Here is a 20,297-nt window from a genome sequence, read left to right as displayed (position 1 = left end):
GATTGTTTCATCTACACAATGGCCTTGTATATAAAGCACCCATTTGAAGAAAAAATAAATGCTTCTGTGCCTATTGACATAAGAAATAATTAAATATGTCTTTTGCCCATTTCATGATTGGATTGTTTGTTTCTTTGGTGTTGAGTTTAATAAGTTCTTTATAGATCTTGGAAACTAGCCCTTTATCTGATAGGTCATTTGCAAATATCTTCTCCCATTCTGTAGGTTGTCTTTTAGTTTTGTTGACTGTATCCTTTGCTGTGCAAAATTCATGAAATGGGCAAAAGACATGAAGAGAAATCTCACAGAGGAAGACATAGACATGGCCAACATGCACATGAGAAAATGCTCCGCATCACTTGCCATCAGGGAAATACAGATCAAAACCACAATGAGATACTACCTCACACCAGTGAGAATGGGGAAAATTAACAAGGCAGGAAACCACAAATGTTGGAGAGGATGCGGAGAAAGGGGAACCCTCTTGCACTGTTGGTGGGAATGTGAACTGGTGCAGCCACTCTGGAAAACTGTGTGGAGGTTCCTCAAAGAGTTAAAAATAGACCTGCCCTACGACCCAGCAATTGCACTGCTGGTGATTTACCCCAAAGATACAGATGCAGTGAAATGCCAGGACACCTGCACCCCGATGTTTATAGCAGCAATGGCCACAATAACCAAACTGTGGAAGGAGCCTCGGTGTCCATGGAAAGATGAATGGATAAAGAAGATGTGGTTTATGTACACAATGGAATATTACTCAGCCATTAGAAACGACAAATACCCACCATTTGCTTCAGTGTGGATGGAACTGGAGGGTATTATGCTGAGTGAAGTAAGTCAATCGGAGAAGGACAAACAGTGTATGTTCTCATTCATTTGGGGAATATGAATAATAGTGAAAGGGAATATAAGGGAAGGGAGAAGAAATGTGTGGGAAATATCAGAAAGGGAGACAGAACCTAAAGACTCCTAACTCTGGGAAACGAACTAGAGGTGGTGGAAGGGGAGGAGGGCGGGGGGTGGGGGTGAATGGGTGACGGGCACTGAGGGAGGCACTAGACGGGATGAGCACTGGGTGTTATTCTGTATGTTGGTAAATTGAACACCAATAAAAAATAAATTTATTAAAAAAAGGAATAATTAAATATCCTCACTTAACTGGATATTTAAAGAAGCTGATTTGGGGGAGGAAGCAGTTCTTATATTTCATGAGGGTATGGGAATACTCTAATATACTTTCACATGAAATGGCTCTTGGGTAGAAGATATTTTAAATTTATTTATTTTTATAACAGACATGTTTGCTTAGCTATTTTAGCTATTATACTGGCTGCTTTAATATCTTAGCTTTGTGGCATGCTGACCCAATGTTTCTGGGAGTTGTGCATTGGCTAACTTGCCCTGGTGATTTATTAATGGCACATTCGTTAAACCCAAGAAAGTAATTCTTAGAATTTCACTTACATTTAAACGTGTGCTTTTAATGGTCAGCTAGTCATTAAGGTAACAGTCTTTCTTGCTCAATCTTCCTTCACCCTCCAGTATTCTTTTTGTTTGTTTTGTTTTTGATTTCACTGTATTTTTTTTTTTTCGTCGCGGGAGCTAAGGTATTTCTAAGACAGTAAGAATAGACCAGAATTGATGTCCTTTGCTGGCCCAATCTGGGAAAGCTAGTCCCTTGGCTCCCATCTATTCCTCTCAAGTTCCTTGGAGCTTGAGATTTTTATAGGTAAGAATCATGATTTTTCCTTTTGTTCACAAAAGACTTTCCTTCATCTGTCATTATGATGGAATGAGGACTTCCACACAAGAGGACCTTTGATCATGGGTCCTCACCTACCAACACACACTTCACCCATTGGGATTCTTTTTAATCAATAACTCAAGCAAAGTAGCGGTGTTCAGTTTTTGTACTTTGTAAGTACCTTATGTATATTGATTTTCTCCTCTAAAGAATGACAACTACTGGAAATCAGTACATCTGAATTTTGCTGATCACAGTGTAATATTGACATCCAATTTTTCTTTTCTTTTTTAAAATTTAATTTAATTTTAAAATTTTGATTATTTATTTATTTATTTATTTATTTATTAAAATATCTTATTATTTATTCATGAGAGACAGAGAGGCAGAGACTCAGGCAGAGGGAGAAGCAGGCTTCCTACGGGGAGCCTGATGAGGGACTCGATCCCAGTACCCTGGGATCATGCCCTGAGCCAGAGGCAGATGCTCAACTGCTGAGCCACCCAGGCTTCCTTATTTATTTATTTTTAATGATTTTATTTATTTACTTGAGAGAGAGTGAAAAGGAGAGAAAGAGTGTGAGCATGATCAGGGGGTGGAGTAGAGGGAGAGGGAGAATCAAATTCCTTGCTGAGCATGGAGCCCACCAAGGGGCTCAATCCAAGGACTTGGGATCATGACCTGAACCGAAGGCAGACACTCAACCGACTGAGCCACCCAGGTGCCCCTATTTTTATTTTTTAGAGAGAGTACATGTGTGAGTGGAGGTGGGGAGGAAGAGGGAGAGAGAATGAGGTTCTTAAGTAGTCTCCATGCCCAGTCTGGAGTCCAAGGCAGGGCTTGATCTTGAGACCCTGAGATCATGACTTGATCTGAAACCAAAAGTCTGACGCTTAACCGACTGAACCACCCAGGTGCCCTGATATCTAATTTTTCTATTATTTAATAAATTCCTGCTAGGTATTAAGCATGATACTGTGACCTTGGACAATTTTCTTAGCTTTGCATCCTTGCATTTTCTCACTTATAAATGAGAATAACAGTACTGCTTCATAGAATTATTGAGATGATTAGATCAGTTAAGATCTACAACACTTAGAATGATGCTGGCCCATAGTAATCATTTTATGCATGTTAGCTATTATTTTACTATCATAATTTCATTTATCACTCTCAACCATCCTTCAACAGAGATATTATTACTTTGGTTTTGCATGTAAGGAAACCAACACTCTGAGAGTATAAGTAATTGTTTATGTTCAGGTAACTAAGTGGTAGAACCATGATTTGAACTTGTGTAGAAAATTACTCTGATGAGATGCAGATCTCCAAGTATACTAATTGCCAGGCAAGCTCTACCAGTGGTCATGGGACTGAAAGGTTCACAGAGCAAACTAACATATTCAAATCACATGGTCTATTAAGTCAAGTTAAAGTATAGTGACAAGTGAGAGCAAAGAGATGGGGTAAATGAACATGCCAGGAAAGAATGATAATAGAGTGACGTAGTAGGCCACAGGAGCACACTTCTTGAATATTGGCTATCACAATATTCCCATGTCCTGTCTTTCTCATTCTACTGATGGTATAGTTAAGAGGACTGAGGTCCCCGAACACGTGGGTAGCTCAGCCAGTTGAGCATCTGACTCTTGATTTTGGCTCAGGTCATGATCTCAGGGTTGTGAAACTGAGCCCCACATGAGGCTCTGTACTGGGCATGGAGTCTACTTAAGATTCTGTATCTCTCTCCATCTCCCTCTGCCCTCCCATCCTTGCCACTTGAGCATCCATACACATTCTTTTTCTCTTAAGAGAAAGAAAAAAAAAAGAGGACCAAGGTCGCAAAGGGCCCCGCAGAATGAAGATGACGGGCCAACCATAGGCATCTGCTCTATCAGAATGACACAGAGCAAGTATGTTTGACTATAGTAATACCTTGTCAATTAGCCTGTTGAAATGCCACAGTTGTAGCTGCTTTTCTTGAGCAGAACACATGCTAGGAGAAGAGAAACACATTGGATGACACCAATGCATGGTCAATTTAGTGGTGACAGATAATCAGTCCCAGAGTGATAGGATCATAAATTGGTCCTTCCAACCACTTCTAACCTTCTTATTTGTTCATCGTATTTTCCATCTACTTTCTGTCTTTCTTTGTCAGGTATTACAGGTTACTAACTTACTCTCTGTATGGGAACACATCTTGTTAATTATGCCTATGTATCACATGCTACAGGTTTATTTATTAGCTATACTTAACATATCCTGTGTGCCGAGCCAGCTACAGAATTTGCAGGATCTGGTGCAAAATGAAAATGTAAGACCCTTTGTTAAAAAATAGTTCAGAATTTCAATGATTAAGAATTTCAAGATACCAATGGCAGAGCATTGAAGTAGGCACTGAGCACACATGGGGCTTTGTGTGACTACATAGTCCCAGGCACACCAAATTTACCCTGCCTATGAATTTCATCTGAATATTATGAGCCAAGAGCTTTCTTATTGTCTATGTTTAATTCTTATGATCAGTTGCATCCATTACAGTAGCATAATGGAACAGTCTCAAATAATTCAGCAAACTCAGCTTAACAAAACCAAGTCTACGTTACTCCAAAGACTGTTTATGCCCTACAGCTGGGGTGTTCTTTTCCAATACTATTTTGAACATGTGATCCCTATGTTCAAGGCCTTCAGTACCTCTCCAGGAATTAACAAAGTGTACAAGCTTTTGCTTAACAAATCAGTGAAAAAAAAAATCAGTGAGCTCTACAGTCTGGATTTGCGATATGAAGTCCAGTTTCTTTTCCAAATAATTAGTTACTGATGATGGTGACCATGAGGTTTGGAGATGGACAGTACCATCTTCAGTTTGTTTTTTGTTTTTGTTTTTGTTTTTGAGTGTCTATTATCTATCAGATCCTGTGCTAGGAGATGCTGCACACATTAACTTTTTAAATTCTCATAAACACCTTGAAAACAGAAAGCTATCCCTATTTTACAGATGAGAAAGCTGAGACTGACAGAGGTAAAGTAGTCTCACACAGCTAGTAACCGCCAAGGTGAAGATCAAATCCAGATTTCTCCATCCCCAAACCTCATAGGTTCTCTCTACTGGGCCATACCACTTCTCATGTGAACCATGTTTTCCAGGGAAATGACTAATTTTCAAATCTAGACATTCTCACTTTCTTCAGGTATCCTCTCTACTTTTCTGCTATTCTTCCTATGTTTCTTCCAGTTCTACCTCCTTCATGAATTATCCTCTCTCCTCTGAGGTCCTTTCTCTGCCAACTGCTATAGAAATAGAACTCAAATAGAGTTGACAGAGCCTTTTAGGGGTCTGCATGAATCTGTCAAAAAGAGGCAAGAATGTGCTGTTAAAAGGCCTTGATTTGTAGCATTTGCCGATTTCCATGGTGTAAATACTCCCACTATGATTAGTTTCAAGCTACTAACAGTTAAGAATTAGTTTACAAAATCCCTGAAAACTCAAAAATCAGTAGCTGAATCAGCTGCAGTGCATCTTATTTAAGAATAATCAAGTCTTGTTTGGGATCAGAAATCTTTTCTGACTTAAAATTCACATTTGAGTTCACCTGTCCCAGCTGCCTGTCTTATTTTCATTGCATTAGAATTAATCTTTCCTATTAAATAAGAACAATGTTCCTGACAACTCTGTTTTGGAGATAGCCTTATAAATACTTGCTGTGCTATTGTGAGTGGTTAGAAAATCACTGTGGGTAATTTTAATAATATTTCTCAAATAATATTTTGAAATTCTCCCTTAAAGGATTCTGATAGAGTTCACATGAGAAAATTGTTTGTTTGTTTTCTTTTTCTTTTTACTTGAGATTTGAAACTTTTTCAGTTGCTAAGGAAGTCATCTCTGAGATACTGGAGATCAATATACTTTTGCCTACCAAAAGTTCTTTATTAATTACATGATTTATTTAATCTTTCCTATCTACACTGTATCATTTTGTCAGAGTTACCTGGGGATGGTCTATTCTTCACCTTGGTTTTGCAAGCTTTTTAAGTGCCCCACTGGACTACAGCTCCCATCTCTTTTAGAGAGTTGTGAAGGCATTTATGGCTCTTGTACCGACCTCAAAATTTCAAATACCCACCTCATTAAAACAGCCTGAGATTCTGTCCAAATGGTTGATGGAAGGGTAATTAATGGTCATTGGAAAATGAGTCTAAAATATGCTAATATTCAAGGTTGCTCACCAACTCTTGGCAATCAATATTACTCACTGCCTTTCACAAATATCTGCTTATTTAGAATTCAAATAACCTCAAAGCTAAAAAAACAGGGATTTTTTCCCCCTGTACACCATAAGATAATAATTATATTAAGAAGTAAATAGAATAGACAGAATAAAGTTCTAAAATTTTCCTCTAGGTAGATAAAATGTGGTTACTATCCTCTTTTTAACTGCATTTTATTGTACACTACTTTCCTAGAGTATTATCAGTCAATATATTACAGATGATAAGACACACTGAATTAGTTTTCCCACGTTGTCAGAGTATCCTACCCTCCAACCATTTTTTTGATAAATAGCAATTTACCTAAGTTGCATTCTTTAGAGTGTCAGCTGCTGGTGACAGCTAATTTTCACAACTTGTTATTAGACTATCCACAGATATATTATCTCTGAAAGGTGATTAAGAAGAGAAATTCACTAATTACCACTTACAGTGATCTAGAAATGCTTTTAAATATGTTTGACATAATACATTAACAGTAAAAGGAAAGCAAATGTGTACATGATAAGCACAGAATACGATTAATTTGAGAAATGTGCCTTTTTTGTTTAAAAGAAGTGTCATCCAGATCTTGAGTAAGATACAAATTCTGAAAGTAACCCTTTATCAGGTTTATAAGAGGATAATGAAGGAATTTTTGAGGATATTTTTATGTAAATGACCAAGGAATAGCAAGTGAATTATTACTTTGGGGGATTTCAATAAGCTTTGTGCTGTAGAATAAAAGTGGCTAAGCCTTATTAACATGCATGCATATGCTACAGTAAATATTTGGAGAACATTATATTAGAATATCATGACAAATTAGATGGGAGGAAGAAAGGGGAATAGTTTTATATATTCAATATAATATATCTAAAATTTCTTTCTATAGTCCTGAAAATTAGAGATTTTTAAGTACTATAAATCACTTTTTTCAAATAGTTGTTAATTATGTGTTTACAGGATACATGCATGAATTTACACATATATGTATATGTATACATATGTCCATGTATTTTAACATATACATACACATACATACTGGGATAGCTACATAAGGACACACGACTCTCTGGATGAATTAATTTTTCATTTTATACATATCCTGTTATAGTGTTTCTTGACTAGTGCTTGGTCACAAGGATCAGAAAAGCTTAGGAAATGCAAGAAAACAGTGAAACAGGAAGATTTCAAGTCAACTGAGTAGAAAGCCAAGTTCATATAGAAGCATAGAATGCTCTGTGAATGACCTTACATAGGTTAGTTATGTTGCCAAGCGTTTAGGACAGACCTCCCAATCTAAGTTTGTCATGGAGCAAGCAGTCAAGTTTACTAGGTTGTCTTGATTATTTGCAGAGCTCGCTAAACTGCCATCATTTGAAATTTCTTGCCCACTCATGGATCAAAAGGCAGAGCACAGTGTTCCAACAGAAAATTAAGGCCTTTTTTTTTTTTTTAGCACTCCTAAATATCACAAGACAGCATTTTGAAAACCTATTCCATAGCACCTAGAAATGTTAAGCATAGGATAGAAACGTGAACACCCAGGTATTTAAAAACAAACAAACAAACAAAAAAAACCACCCAGGTATTGTGCAGAATCATTTTACCCAGGCTTCCAAAGCAGAATGGCTTCTCTCACTCTGAGGCAATGCCTTGTAAATCCATCTGTTTACAGTATTCAAAATTTATTGCACATGTTTGATTCAGATGCACATGAACCAAGCAAAATCAGCATGGCCTGCCCACCAAGTCGTGTCAGTGGCCTTGTGAAGAGCTGAATGTAAGTCTATCTGATAATATGAGCTTGTATATGTGCTCCATGGTGGAAATATCTCTTTTGTTAGAAAAATTCCTACAAACTGATGCCTAGAATGCCTTTCTCTGCCTACTTGAATTCTATCAGCCCTTCAATGCCCAGTTTAATTCTTCTCTCATCTACATCTTCAAAAGCTCTCAGGCCTCCAGTGTCCTCTCTCTTTTCACTTTAAGGCTGTCAAGCATTGTTACATAACAGTTTTATGGACCTATATTTCATTTTCCTTAATGGAGTTTAAACTTCAGAAAGGAATCCACATTTCTTTTATTTCTTTCAAAGCATTTTACACATTACTAAGAACAAACACACCCAATAAATGCTTGGAAAAAAATGGCTAAGTGTACCAAGTACTGCTTTACTCATGTCCTCTCTACTTCTTTTGTGCCCCTGTGCCAATCACAGGAGGTAGATAATGATGCTATTCAGGGGAAACTGAGGGCACTAAGCTCAGATCCCAGCCAAACTGGAACATTTACTTTTTGGGTAAGCTTGGATCCTGATTTCATTAATTTAATCCTCAGTTTTTCATCTCTGAGATAGGGATAACAGTAGTAGTTGTCACCTTGCTTGATTTTGTAGGGATTGAATGAGATGATGGACATAAATAGTGCTTGGTACATGGCAAGTTAGTTATATGTTAGCTAACATCACCATTACTGTTACCAATCACATTTTACAGGTGGGAATGCTTAGTTGGGATTCATAAGTCTCATAACTTTCCCAAAAGCACACAGCTAGTGTGTGATAGAGCCAAGATTCAAACCCAGGTCTCAATGATAAGACAGAGATAATAGAATTGAATAGAATATAGTCATATTCAAAGGAGAGAGATCCATTTTTCGCTCTTAGCACAGAGACACCCCAGCTGACCTGAGCTCTCTGTAGCAACACAGCCTGGCTAGAGCAAGACTCAGGCTAGAATTCACCCCTGTATCCTCTCAGGCTGAGTCACAACTAGGGCTTCCAAAACTGGACACATCAGGTCTCAAATTTGGGGCTGAATCCTCTCTTGCTCATTTAGTGGCAAGAACAATTCCTACTCTTCCCACATCTCATCATCTGATGGGCAATGGGCTGGCTTTCTGAGCAGTTTTGCCTGGGAATATCTTGTCCTTTCTCAACTTTGTAATTTGGAGGCTTAGGCATAAAAATTGAAGTCAGCACTATTAGTACTACTGCTGTTAATAATAGTTCCTATTCATAGTGTTCTTATGTTTGCCCTGGACACATTACATGTGTTATGACTAAACATATTGCATGCATTAGTTCCCATAAAACACACAGCAGCCCCATGACAGAACTATTAGTATCTCCATTTCATAAATGATGCAACTGAGCATCCAACCATTACCACCACTGGCACCAGCATCTCCTTTATTAAAAAGCAGGTATTTTAAATCATCACTTCCAGTCTAATTATGGAGTTTTATTATCTAGGAGGCCTGTAGTCTTCATTTCCAATCTCTGTGCATAAGAGTAGCTTCCAAACTCTGCAACTTTCTTTCAATTACTCAGTACTATTTTAGGAAAAGTCAGAGTTTTGACTTTGAGTCAATTTAAATTGGTCAATTTTTTTTTAAACAACAGCGTTTACTAAGAAAAGACTTCTCATTCTTCTGATCCCTTTACTAAGAAGTGTCCATGAGTGCAAGTTTTGATTACAGTTGTCTTAAAGACCAGTTTTGAAATGTCTTTCATGTACTTCAGCAATGCATTGTTTGCTTAATCATACTATCAAACTGAAAACAAGAGGGAAGAAGAGTCAACTCAACCTAACCCAAACAGGGAACACGTTTCCTGGGATGAGAATGTGTTAGAGGCAGCATAGCATGTCCTAACTCCCCCGTGTAATCATGGCTGTATCATGTGTTGCAAGTAAATTATCTATTTTGTAAGTTAGGCCAAAGTGTGCTCCTTCAACTAACTGTGAAAGCATTCTTGAAAGCCCATGAAACCTTATTATTCCAATTACCAACACAAGGGGTTGATAAATGAATTATGAGGCCAGGTATTATTGCCATTAAATAGATCTCACTCAATTATTTATCCCTGGGTCTGGGGTTACAGTGCAGGGAGCTGTACATATCGTACCAGGGCTGGTTTGAGCTCCAAGACCTGGAGACCGGATTACAGACTTGGCAGGCGACTTTTGTTGAATGCAATTCGAGGGAATGACACATGTTTTTCTGTCAGACATTTGGATGGTTTGAAGCCAATAGATATTCAAAGTTTATCCACAAAATCTTACTCATATTATCCATGCAAAAAAAATATCCCTTTAAATTATCCAGATAAGTACAAATGGGTAGGAAGATGCATTAGCTATAGGAAAAATAGAAAAGTTTTCTTGCTTTTTAGTTTTCAAAGGCTCTGCTCTTTATGTTCTTGGATTCTGATATCTGTAGTGGCACACTCTAGTGTGTTAAGTACCATTCAGTGCTCCTCTCTGTATTGGATATTTCCCTTTTGTATCTTGTTTCTAATCACACAATGAAAGATGCTGTCTTCTGGTTAAGAAATCCATTATTGGAGAGGATGGGATTGGGTGGTTCTAGATTTTTTCTTCTTCTTGTTGTTGCTTTTTATCCTGCCCCTCATTGCAAAGGTTAGCCGAGAAAATAGTGTTAAGAGACATTCTTTCACTGAGTCACCAACTTCTTCCTATCCCATGTCCCTTCTTCTAGGCTAGCAAGCTGCAAAAGTGCTTCCTTATAACCTGAGAGCATCCTCTAAGGAGGTTCAAGAATCTATTCTTGGTAAAAAAAAAAAAAAAAGCAAAGAAACAAACAAACAAAAACTATTCTCATCCCACCCCATAAACTCTGGATTTTTTTTAACCACACCCTCTAGACTTCTTGTTTATCTTCTTCTTTTTTAAAGATTTGATTTAATCATTCATGAGACACACACACACACACACACACAGGCAGAGACACAGGCAGAGGGAAAAGCAGGCTCCTGTGGGGAGCTCCATGAGGAACTAGATCCTGGACTCTGGGGTCACAACCTGAGCCAAAGGCAGACACTCAACCCCTGAACCACCCAGGTGTCCCACCCCCTAGACTTCTGCTGAGTTGATTCCTGTAGCAATTTTGACAAGAGTGGGCAATGGGGAACGAAAGGAGCTAGAATGACTCTTCAGGTATCCTGGTATGAAACTTGGTGAAAGGCCTTTTGGAGAATGGAGGAGGGGGGAAGGCATTAGGGAAGAGAAGAAATTTCCACCTGAGATTGCAATGTTGAGTGAAGTCCAGGTTTTTATCTGAAAACCAATGTCAGAATATGTATGTTGAGGGTAGGGTGAGGTAGTACTTGAGAGAGCAATATGAAACTATACCTAGCATCAGGAAAAACTTGTCATTTGAAGAAACAAATGATAAAATCTTGTTTAGATTGCTCTAAGGAAAACTATATTTATAATAACTGACAAAACTCTTATGAATGCCATGTGAATAGGTTTCTATATTATTAGAAGAATTTATGATTAATTTTGTGGTGATTTTAATTTGGTTATAACCCTGACTTCACTCTCTCTCTCTTAAATCTTGCTAGTTTAATGATCCTATAACATAATCATCAGTTCACAAAATTAAAAATCTTGTCAGAAATATGAAGTAGAATAGCTATTTCTTTATACTTATGGCTGTTTAGAGCAGTCATGTTTTCTAATTGGCCACTCATCTAGAAAGTGATGTAACTCTAAAAAACCAAACTGAGCATCTTTTAAATTATCTGCTAAGTAGCTAGAGTAGCAAATATGCCCATGAAGTAGGCACTTTACATTTGAAAAACAAATTTTGATGTTCCTAATAGAAAGAGTGATTCTCTATTTGTATATGTTTATTATAATAGAATGATGTGGTGATTCCTATGTATACTTGGTTTTACGAATTTCAAGATTCTTGATGCCAAATAATTGAATTATAGCCAGTTTCACTATAACACAATATGTGGGTTCCTAAAGCCCATAAAACTGCAAAATAGGGCAGTGAAAACCACAGGGCTTATAGGAAAACTGGGGGTAAGGGACTAATAGTTAGAAATATCATCAGTGACACATTAAAAAAGATAGGTATAAAATGGCAGCAACATTTTACACATGCTAAATGGGTAAGAAATACATAAATACCAAAATGAATATGGCAGTTACTTTGAAAAAGATCTGATGTTTGCTTGTGGAAGTGGTTTTCACAGGTCTGTAATTTGTGATGTACTGTGACATTTGGAAGGAAGTTTTATAAGACCAGATGTGAATGGATATGGCTTTTCTAACACAGGGAGTGCAGTGAGGTAGCTGGGTGAGGTGTGTACATTTTGTATATACACTGCTAGGTTTAGCTGGATGCAACTCTCTGCATTTCCCTAGTATTGCTTGTAGATGAAAATCACATTTAAGCAAACACAAAATTTGTGGTATGCTTAAATTGCTCTGGATTGTATCAATCCTGTTACGACAGATTTTCAGTTTTGAAACAAGTGTTACAGGAGAATCCACTGTGCAGTAATCCATCCAACACTTTCACGTTTATGATCTCTCCTTCTTCTTGCCACCACTGGCCAGGCGGGGAAACTATAGCTCCCTGGTTTGTTTGTTGGGGAATCCTGATGTGTTAAAAGCCACAAAGTAACCAAGGGAAATTGTGCAGATCTTTCTCACATGTGTGTGAGTCCTGGGCACATGTGCTTTCCTCTGAGAAGTAGGGCCTCCTGAACATGTATACAGAGAGGGTCAAAAGCCTCTCACAGAGGCTGAGTTAGAACTCAAGTTAGAGTCAAGGTTAGCTTAGGTCAGTAAGATTTTTTATAAGTTTATTTATTTATTTATTTATTTATTTATTTATTTATTTTTAAGATTTTATTTATTTATTCATGAGAGACACACACAGACAGAGAGAAAGAGAGGCAGAGACACAGGCAGAGGGAGAAGCAGGCTCCATGCAGGGAGCCTGACGTGGGTCTTGATCCCGGGTCTCCAGGATCAGGCCCTGGGCTGAAGGCAGCGCTAAACCGCTGAGCACCCGGGCTGCTCCTGATATTTTATAATTTTATAAACATCTGTGAGGTGCTGTATTCACTCCTACCATATCATCTCTAGGACATATAGTTAATGCTTGAACATGACATGTTTTCTTGACTGCATGGGTGTAGAAACCAGGCCATGAGAGTGCTCAGTTTGTACTTTTTGATGTGGCTTTATTAAACATTTTAGAATGTGTAGAATGCCTTAGAAATCATTTTCAAATTAATATTTGTAGCTCAGAGGTCATGTCAAATGTCAAGGCATTTGATGACAAGGTCAGTCTAGAAACTCTTCCCATTTCCAGGGGTCTGCTCTATTACATTTCTGAGAAGACTCATGTAGAGGAGTGCAGTCCCAAAGTTTAGGAATGACCTTGGTTTTTGAGCATTAATTACTGTGGAAAATACAATTATTGGCTACTCCTCTGTCTCTATTCATCCTAAGTTGTGTCATTCAGCTCCACTTCCAGAAGGTTTAGTTTTATTAAGCATCTCCTCTACTCAAAGTAGTGGTCAGTGCTGTGGGGGATACAAAAGGACAAAATATTGTCCCTGCCCTCAAGGAGCTCATTTGGAGGCTCTGTATGATAACTGAAGAGAATCTATACTCTGTTGCATTTGTGTTTTTTATGGCATAATATGGGTGGGTGTACGTGCACAGGTGAGTTACTGGCTCATTCAGCAGGTGCATGTTGGGTTTTCGATCACTGGATATTATAAAATCATGAGTTTAGCACTTCCGAGGAATACCTTACCAAAAAGATCCCTCACTGACCTTTCATTTTATAAACATTTACTTTGTGTGTTAATGAGCTTACTTATAGTCATATGTGGAAGGGTCTTATTCTGTAAAATCACACATTCAAGGCACCATCCAACTGACAACAATGTTGTAGCTGTAGAAATACAGTCCAGGTTTGGGTTATCCTGGGTGATATCCTTTACGGCCCCCAAAAGGTCAAGACAAGCCTGGGCCGCCTCTGTTTTTAAAATTATTTTCCTATGTCAAACACACAGCAAATGCTAAATTGGCCAAACAAAGTTACAAAAATTGTAATATATTTAACATTATCCATTTTCAGGAGTTGATGCTTTTCTACACACACACAAAGACACTAATGTGACTATTGTAAATGTTAACTATTGTGGAATAATGTTCAAGTTTATATTTGAAGCCCTTTCAGAATATGAGGCCAAAAGTACTCCTTTCCTTTTCCTTCTTCCCTCAACCCCATTTACTGCACATAATATGGTTTTTCTCTTTCAAATCATAATTGGTTTTATGCGACTAAATACCAGGTCAGTAAGTGTGTTCAATGTCAGTTTGTCCTAACTTCTTTGCCCTATTTTTTTTTTAAAGCAATGCTTAAAAAAGAAGAAAAGAAAATATTTTAAAATAAACATTCTGACTGCCAAAGTCTGAAGTCAACTTTGGGTTCAATCTTATATGTGGTAGAAATGGAAAAGAATTAGCATTCTCTATTTTGATGCTTAGCATAAATTCCTTGCTTTTTGATGACTCCTGCTGATTAATAAGTGAGACTAAAATATCTTATTCTTCCCGGCTAGAATTAATAAGCTTTAACATCATTTACAGGTTCTTGAGCTTGAAATAGAGCTTAAATTCATGTGCTAAGGGGTCTAGAAGAAACAAGGCTGCAAACCCAATAAAATGAAATGTCCGCTACCTCTATCCTATGATTCTCAACCCATATCTCCCTTATCCCCCTTTTTTTTTTTCCTCAGGGAAGCAAAAAAATTTGTGAGTGAAAATGAAGGAGCCCTTGGGAAAGGGAAGGGAAAGCGGTGGTTTGCATTTAAGATGATGATGGCCAAGGTAAGCATTTTCACAATCCACTTTTGTTGATGCCATGCATTCTTAGGGGCAGCCATATTGATTCCAAGGAAAAGAAAATTGGTTCTGTTACGTGAGACGGAAAATGTCTTACACTTTCTATATATGAAGCATGTACACACATACAGTATATACATAGAGTATCTATGGTATTGAAATTTGGGACAGAGTGTAATTCAGAAAACAAACAAACAAGCCCCGAAACATTTCTTAAAGGCATTAAAATGAAAAATAAGGTGAGAAACATTGACTTATGGCAAAAGACTTACTTGTCTGATATTCTCACTCCTAAATGGCAAAGACAGTGCCCTTTTCATTTCCATTCCCTGGTACTTAAGGGGTACTGGGTCAAAGTTTCTTTCTTAAGTTTTAGGGCCATACAGCTCTTCTCTATCAGGAACATCAACTATAAATTGAATAGAATGTTTTTATACCAATATAAACATAGATTCTTAGAAAAGACAGAAGAGAAACTAACATTTATTTAGTTTTTACTATATGCCAAGCACTGAACTGAATCCTTCAATGAAGTTATCATATTTAACTCTCAAAGCAAAGTAGGTTTGGTGGCATTATTATCTGTTCTTTTCAATTGCTATGCCATTTGTAAGGTAAATGCATTTTCATACAGACGGGATTTTGTGAATAGAATTTATATATCTTAAATATGAAATGTGGGTAGAAAGATTTATGACATATATCAGAGATTTTGTCTGTTTTTATAATTTAAATGAATAGAATCATACAGTATTTATACTTTTGTTTCTGGCTTCTTTGGTACAATATTATATTCATGAGATACAACCATGTTGTGGTAGTTGTGGTAGTTAACGATGTGTTGTATTCTGTTGTATGAAGGTACTCCAGTTTATTCATCCATTCACTTGTAGATGGACCTTTGGGTTGTTTCTAGTTCAGATCATCTTTTGAACTTCAGGCTTGTCTCATACTGTTATTTGGGTTCTACATTATCTCGTCATAATGTGCTCTTATGCAAAGTTATCTGCCCCATTCCCATTCTTCCTTTTGTGGTCCTCTTGACCATGGATGGCCCAACATTGTGGAATAAAATGGGAGGAAGTTCTTTCATAAAAACTAATGTATGATTTTTTTTTCTTGCTTCCTTTTCTATGATACTTTGTCTCTCTATTTAATTAGCTGCTCTACTTACACCAGAATAAAAAGTGTCCTATGTCATAACACTTACCATCCTGTATTGAAGTTACTTGTTTATGTACTCTAGTAGACCCGCAAGCCCTTCAAGTCAGGAGCCATGTTTTGTTTATATTTCATTAATTTCTTCATGTAATGATTATTTAAGTAAACACATATAATTTGCCTATCACCTAATATTAGGTGCTAACTCAGTCCCTTATTGTCTGGTAGAATAAACAGATCTTTCTCAGCATATTTTCTATAAAACAGGAGATCCATAAAAGTTTTTTTAATTGAATTGGGGTGGGGGTGGGTGAGGAAGAGGGAGGCAGGTAAAACCTACTATTTTCCCTTTTTACACAAAGCTTTCTGTGGCACCAGAGAGACCTTTCCAAGCTCATCATCTTGTGATATTTTGGGATGGGGGTGGAGGATAGACATCTTGGCAAACAAGAGACTGGGTTTTACTGTTGTATTTTGCTTTCTTTTCAGAAATGGGCAAAATTTCTTCGTGATTTTGAAAACTTCAAAGCTGCTTGCGTCCCGTGGGAAAATAAAATCAAGGCAATTGAAAGTAAGTGCTCATGAGATCTCATTAGACAGGAAGGTTGTTTCATAAGCCTATCAGATACCTTTCTCAATTTCTATACTATTGGAAATACTAAATACAAGAAAATGAACAAACACAAATAATCATTTTTTTTTTTTTTTTTTACATTCTCTTGGTTTACTGTGAAAATTTGCGAGCACTTACCAAGCACAGCACTGGAGACCCCACCTCTCTTTCCCTAAGTCAGACCAAAATATTCTCGTCCTAACTTTGTTTTCTCTTCTATGTGGGGAAGTCAATTGTATGCGCAATGACATTGAATCATATATATTACTGGGAAGGCAACGATTTTATTTTGGCAATGAACATGACATTGAAAATATATACTCTTGTGAGAGGGAGACAATAATCAAAATGAACAATGTCTAAAAAGAACGAAGAAATCTTAATATCTCATTTTCAAATCTGAAGTAGAATAAGTAATCATCATCCAGGAACTTTCTATGTGAAGATTATATTGTGCCTTCATTTTATACAGTGTTTGTAGGGTATAGAGAAGTCAGGAGAATATACTCTATCAAAAGCCTACTTAGAACAGTGCTCTAGGCTTAGAATAAGGCAAATAAAAAATGTTAAAACAATAAGTATAATAAATAGTTTTTTAAAGTAATGAAGAATATTTCAAGAAAAAGGGATAATTTTTCAAACAATTCTGAGCACAATCTTGCCATATTTTGGTTTCTGAGAGTTTGGCTAGGCTATGATTTTCCTCCCTGACTTTACTGATTGAGAGGCAGGTTTTCCTGCTGGTTAAATGTGGCATTGCATAATTAAAATGGAGGCTCCATAGGGAGATAACAGAGTTGATAGATATTTCATGGACATGATTGAGCATGTTTTAGGAGTGCCTATCCTGAGTCCTCTGTCTCTCATTATCAAGTGGCAATGAATTAAAAATACATCAATTAATTAATTGCACTTCCTCCTACATATTCCTGTATCACCCCCCCATCATCGCTTTTTTTCCCTCCTTAACACTTGCTATCCAAAATACTGTGTTTTCAATGTAATTTTTAAATGTAATTTCACTTCATTTCATTTTGTGTTTATTTCTTCCAGTAGAAACGAAAGCAGAGGTTTGGTTTGGTTTGCTCCTAGATTACCAGACCTAGAATATGCTTGACCTTAATAAGTATGTGTTGAATAAAATTAAATAGCAGATCTTCTTCAAATGCTTACCATTCTGAGAAAAGGAATTTAGACCCATCAGAAAAGGAGAGACACCACGGAATCCTTAAGCTTCAAGTATATAGATGAAATGTGGTACCAGAAGACCATTTGGAACATTAAGGTCTTGATACAATTTGTGTGAAAAGAACTCTGGATTTGGTTCTTACTTGCTGCAGATTAGCCATTCAACTCTGAGGCGGTCATTTAATCTCTCTGGGCCTCAGCCTATTCATTTATAAGATGGTAGGGTTGAATCTTGATCAGTCATGAGATGTATTCCAAGAAATTTGTAGTAATTGTTAAAATATGTACATTTGCAAATTCTTTATTTTGAAGGTCCACTAGAGCAGGTTCTAGCTTGTCTCAATACAAATGTCATCCCCATATGTGTTGCAGTAGCCTATCTTAAGTGGGACAGAAACAGATGGAATTATTTTTATTGCCAGAAATTTCACACAGGAATGAGTGACACATACGACTACCATGTAGCATGTGTGTTGCTGTGGGAAAGAGGGATTAAGAGCCATCAACTAAACTTTTAGTTATCTTCCTTCATCTCCTCTTCCTCCAGAAAATTGGGCACAGTCAGCTGGATAATTCCAGCAAATATGAATTATTTTCTCTTCCATACACAATTTCTGATTTGTTTAGGTCATCCTGATTTCTCCACCTTTAATGGTGCTTTGCTTCACTGTGGAGAATTGATCCTTATTTTCTATTCCATCAACAATTGCCCCAATTGCCAGTCTTTGAGTGTCACTTAGCTACTCTACAAACACTTTGCATAATCTTTACTGTGCCTGCAATGTGCACTGTAGCCTTTTTATTTTCAATTTGCAGTTAAATAACTGTCCCAGGATTAGTTACTAGAGGAGCTGAGATGTAAGGTGAAGTTCATCTGGGCCCAAAGCTTGTGGTTTTCTCAATGAGGCTTGCTCATTTGATACTTGAAGGAAGATTTTATACACTTTTTCTCTGGCATCACGTCCCAGAGTGGATTCTACTAGGGCAATGGCAGAAGGAGTAGTTATAGATTTCTTGATCATTATCCTATTTGGGGAATTCTGTCCCATTTTCTCATGTGCTTTTTTTTATGTGTTTATTTTTGAATAAGTTATTTATTTAAATATATACATAATCTTCTATAAATGCTTAATGCATTATGGTGTTAATGATAATCATCAGTAAACTAAACGCTTTTGGGCTATTGTATTAGTTGAAAAGTATGAAGTGTACTAACAAAGTCATTGGGTCAGACTAACCATCTCATAGAAAGATCCCTACCAAAGATGGGGAAGCATGTATGTGTAATTTTTTTTTTAATTTTATTTATTTGAGAGAGAGAAAAAAGAAAGAGAGCACGAGCAGCGAGGAGAGGGAAAAGCAGACTCCCCATTGATCAGGAAGGAGCCCAATGTGGGGCTCTGTCCCAGGACTCTAGAATAATGACCTGAGCCAAAGGCAGACACTTAACTGAGCCACCCAGGCACCCCTCAATGACAGTCTTTTTTTTTTTAAGGTTTTATTTATTTATTCATGAGAGACACAGAGAGAGGGAGAGGCACACAGGCAGAGGGAGAAGCAGGCTCCCTTAGAGGAGCCTGATGTGGGACTCAATCCCAGGACCCCGGGATATTGACCTGAGCCCGAAGCAGGTGCTCAACTGCTGAGCCACCCAGGTGCCCCTGTGATGGTCTTTGAAACTTAACTAAATGGAAATAGGAAAAGAAATGGAACATGCAATCAGTTTTCTAAAGGTTGAAGTCCTTTAGCCCCTGACTAGCTCTATAGTATGGGTAATCGTTTTATATCTGGGGCCCTCTGTTTCCACATTTGGAACTTCCCCCAAATTTGAGGTTTGACTGGTTCCTATACAGAGCAATTTATAAGCTAACATTCTATGACTTATAACTTACAATCACTACAATATTTATATGTAAGCATATGAAGTTCTTTATACTTTTGAGTGATAACTTATTGAAACAGTTAAATGAGAAACAGACTTCTAGGGAGTGAGGCCTGCATAATTTACCTTCTGCCAATTCTTCTCAGAAAAAAGTAGATTAAACATGTACCATATTTATAAAATACATATTTCATATTGTAAAACTAATACCAATGCTTTTATCTTATAGAAATGACCATTTAATCTTACAGAAGTTTCAGAAATATTATTGTATTCCTTTTGAAAGTCAGAATAGTCTAACATGTAATACTTCATTTAATCTTCAAAATAAACTTGACTGTACTGATTAATTGAGCAAATACTCACTGAGTGCCTGTGTTATTAGGTCTGTTTCCAGGCACTGGGCATGCAATGCTGATAAAGACTGGCAAGACTTGATCTAACATCCAATTGTGTTATATGAGTTTGTCTGGGGAAAATATAAGCAATTAAAAACAAGAAATTTTGGATTGTAGTCAGAGGCATGTTTAAAACAGGAGAAGCTAAGCCCCATTCCCAAATCTTTCTGATGCATTTGCCCTCATTCTCTGCTAAATCTCTAGATAATACTGAGCAAGTAATTTTTAAGTATGATTTTTAAAGGAATCCCATATTACTAGTCTTCTCTGAGTTTCCATAAAACTCTCTGATAACTTGCAGAATTGAGAGGGGAACTTAAATCAAGTCTAAAACTCATGCTGAATCCATCTTGATACCAGTAAG

General features: G+C 37.1%; 1 protein-coding gene across 1 annotated transcript in view; it reads left to right on the top strand.

Moving 5' to 3' along the window:
- TMC1 (transmembrane channel like 1) overlaps positions 1–20,297 on the top strand; it is a 117,454-nt gene that overhangs the window by 30,775 nt on the left and 66,382 nt on the right. The window contains exons 5-6 of the mRNA XM_055310166.1: positions 14,586–14,676; positions 16,342–16,423. Coding sequence (XP_055166141.1) covers positions 14,586–14,676; positions 16,342–16,423 — 173 coding nt within the window. The remainder of the gene's footprint in view (positions 1–14,585; positions 14,677–16,341; positions 16,424–20,297) is intronic.

The sequence above is a fragment of the Nyctereutes procyonoides genome, unplaced genomic scaffold (genome assembly GCF_905146905.1).
Source record: "Nyctereutes procyonoides isolate TBG_1078 unplaced genomic scaffold, NYPRO_anot_genome, whole genome shotgun sequence".
Lineage (NCBI taxonomy): Eukaryota > Metazoa > Chordata > Mammalia > Carnivora > Canidae > Nyctereutes > Nyctereutes procyonoides.
The sequence above is the reverse complement of the archived record's forward strand: the minus strand, read 5'-3'. Positions and strand labels throughout refer to the sequence as shown.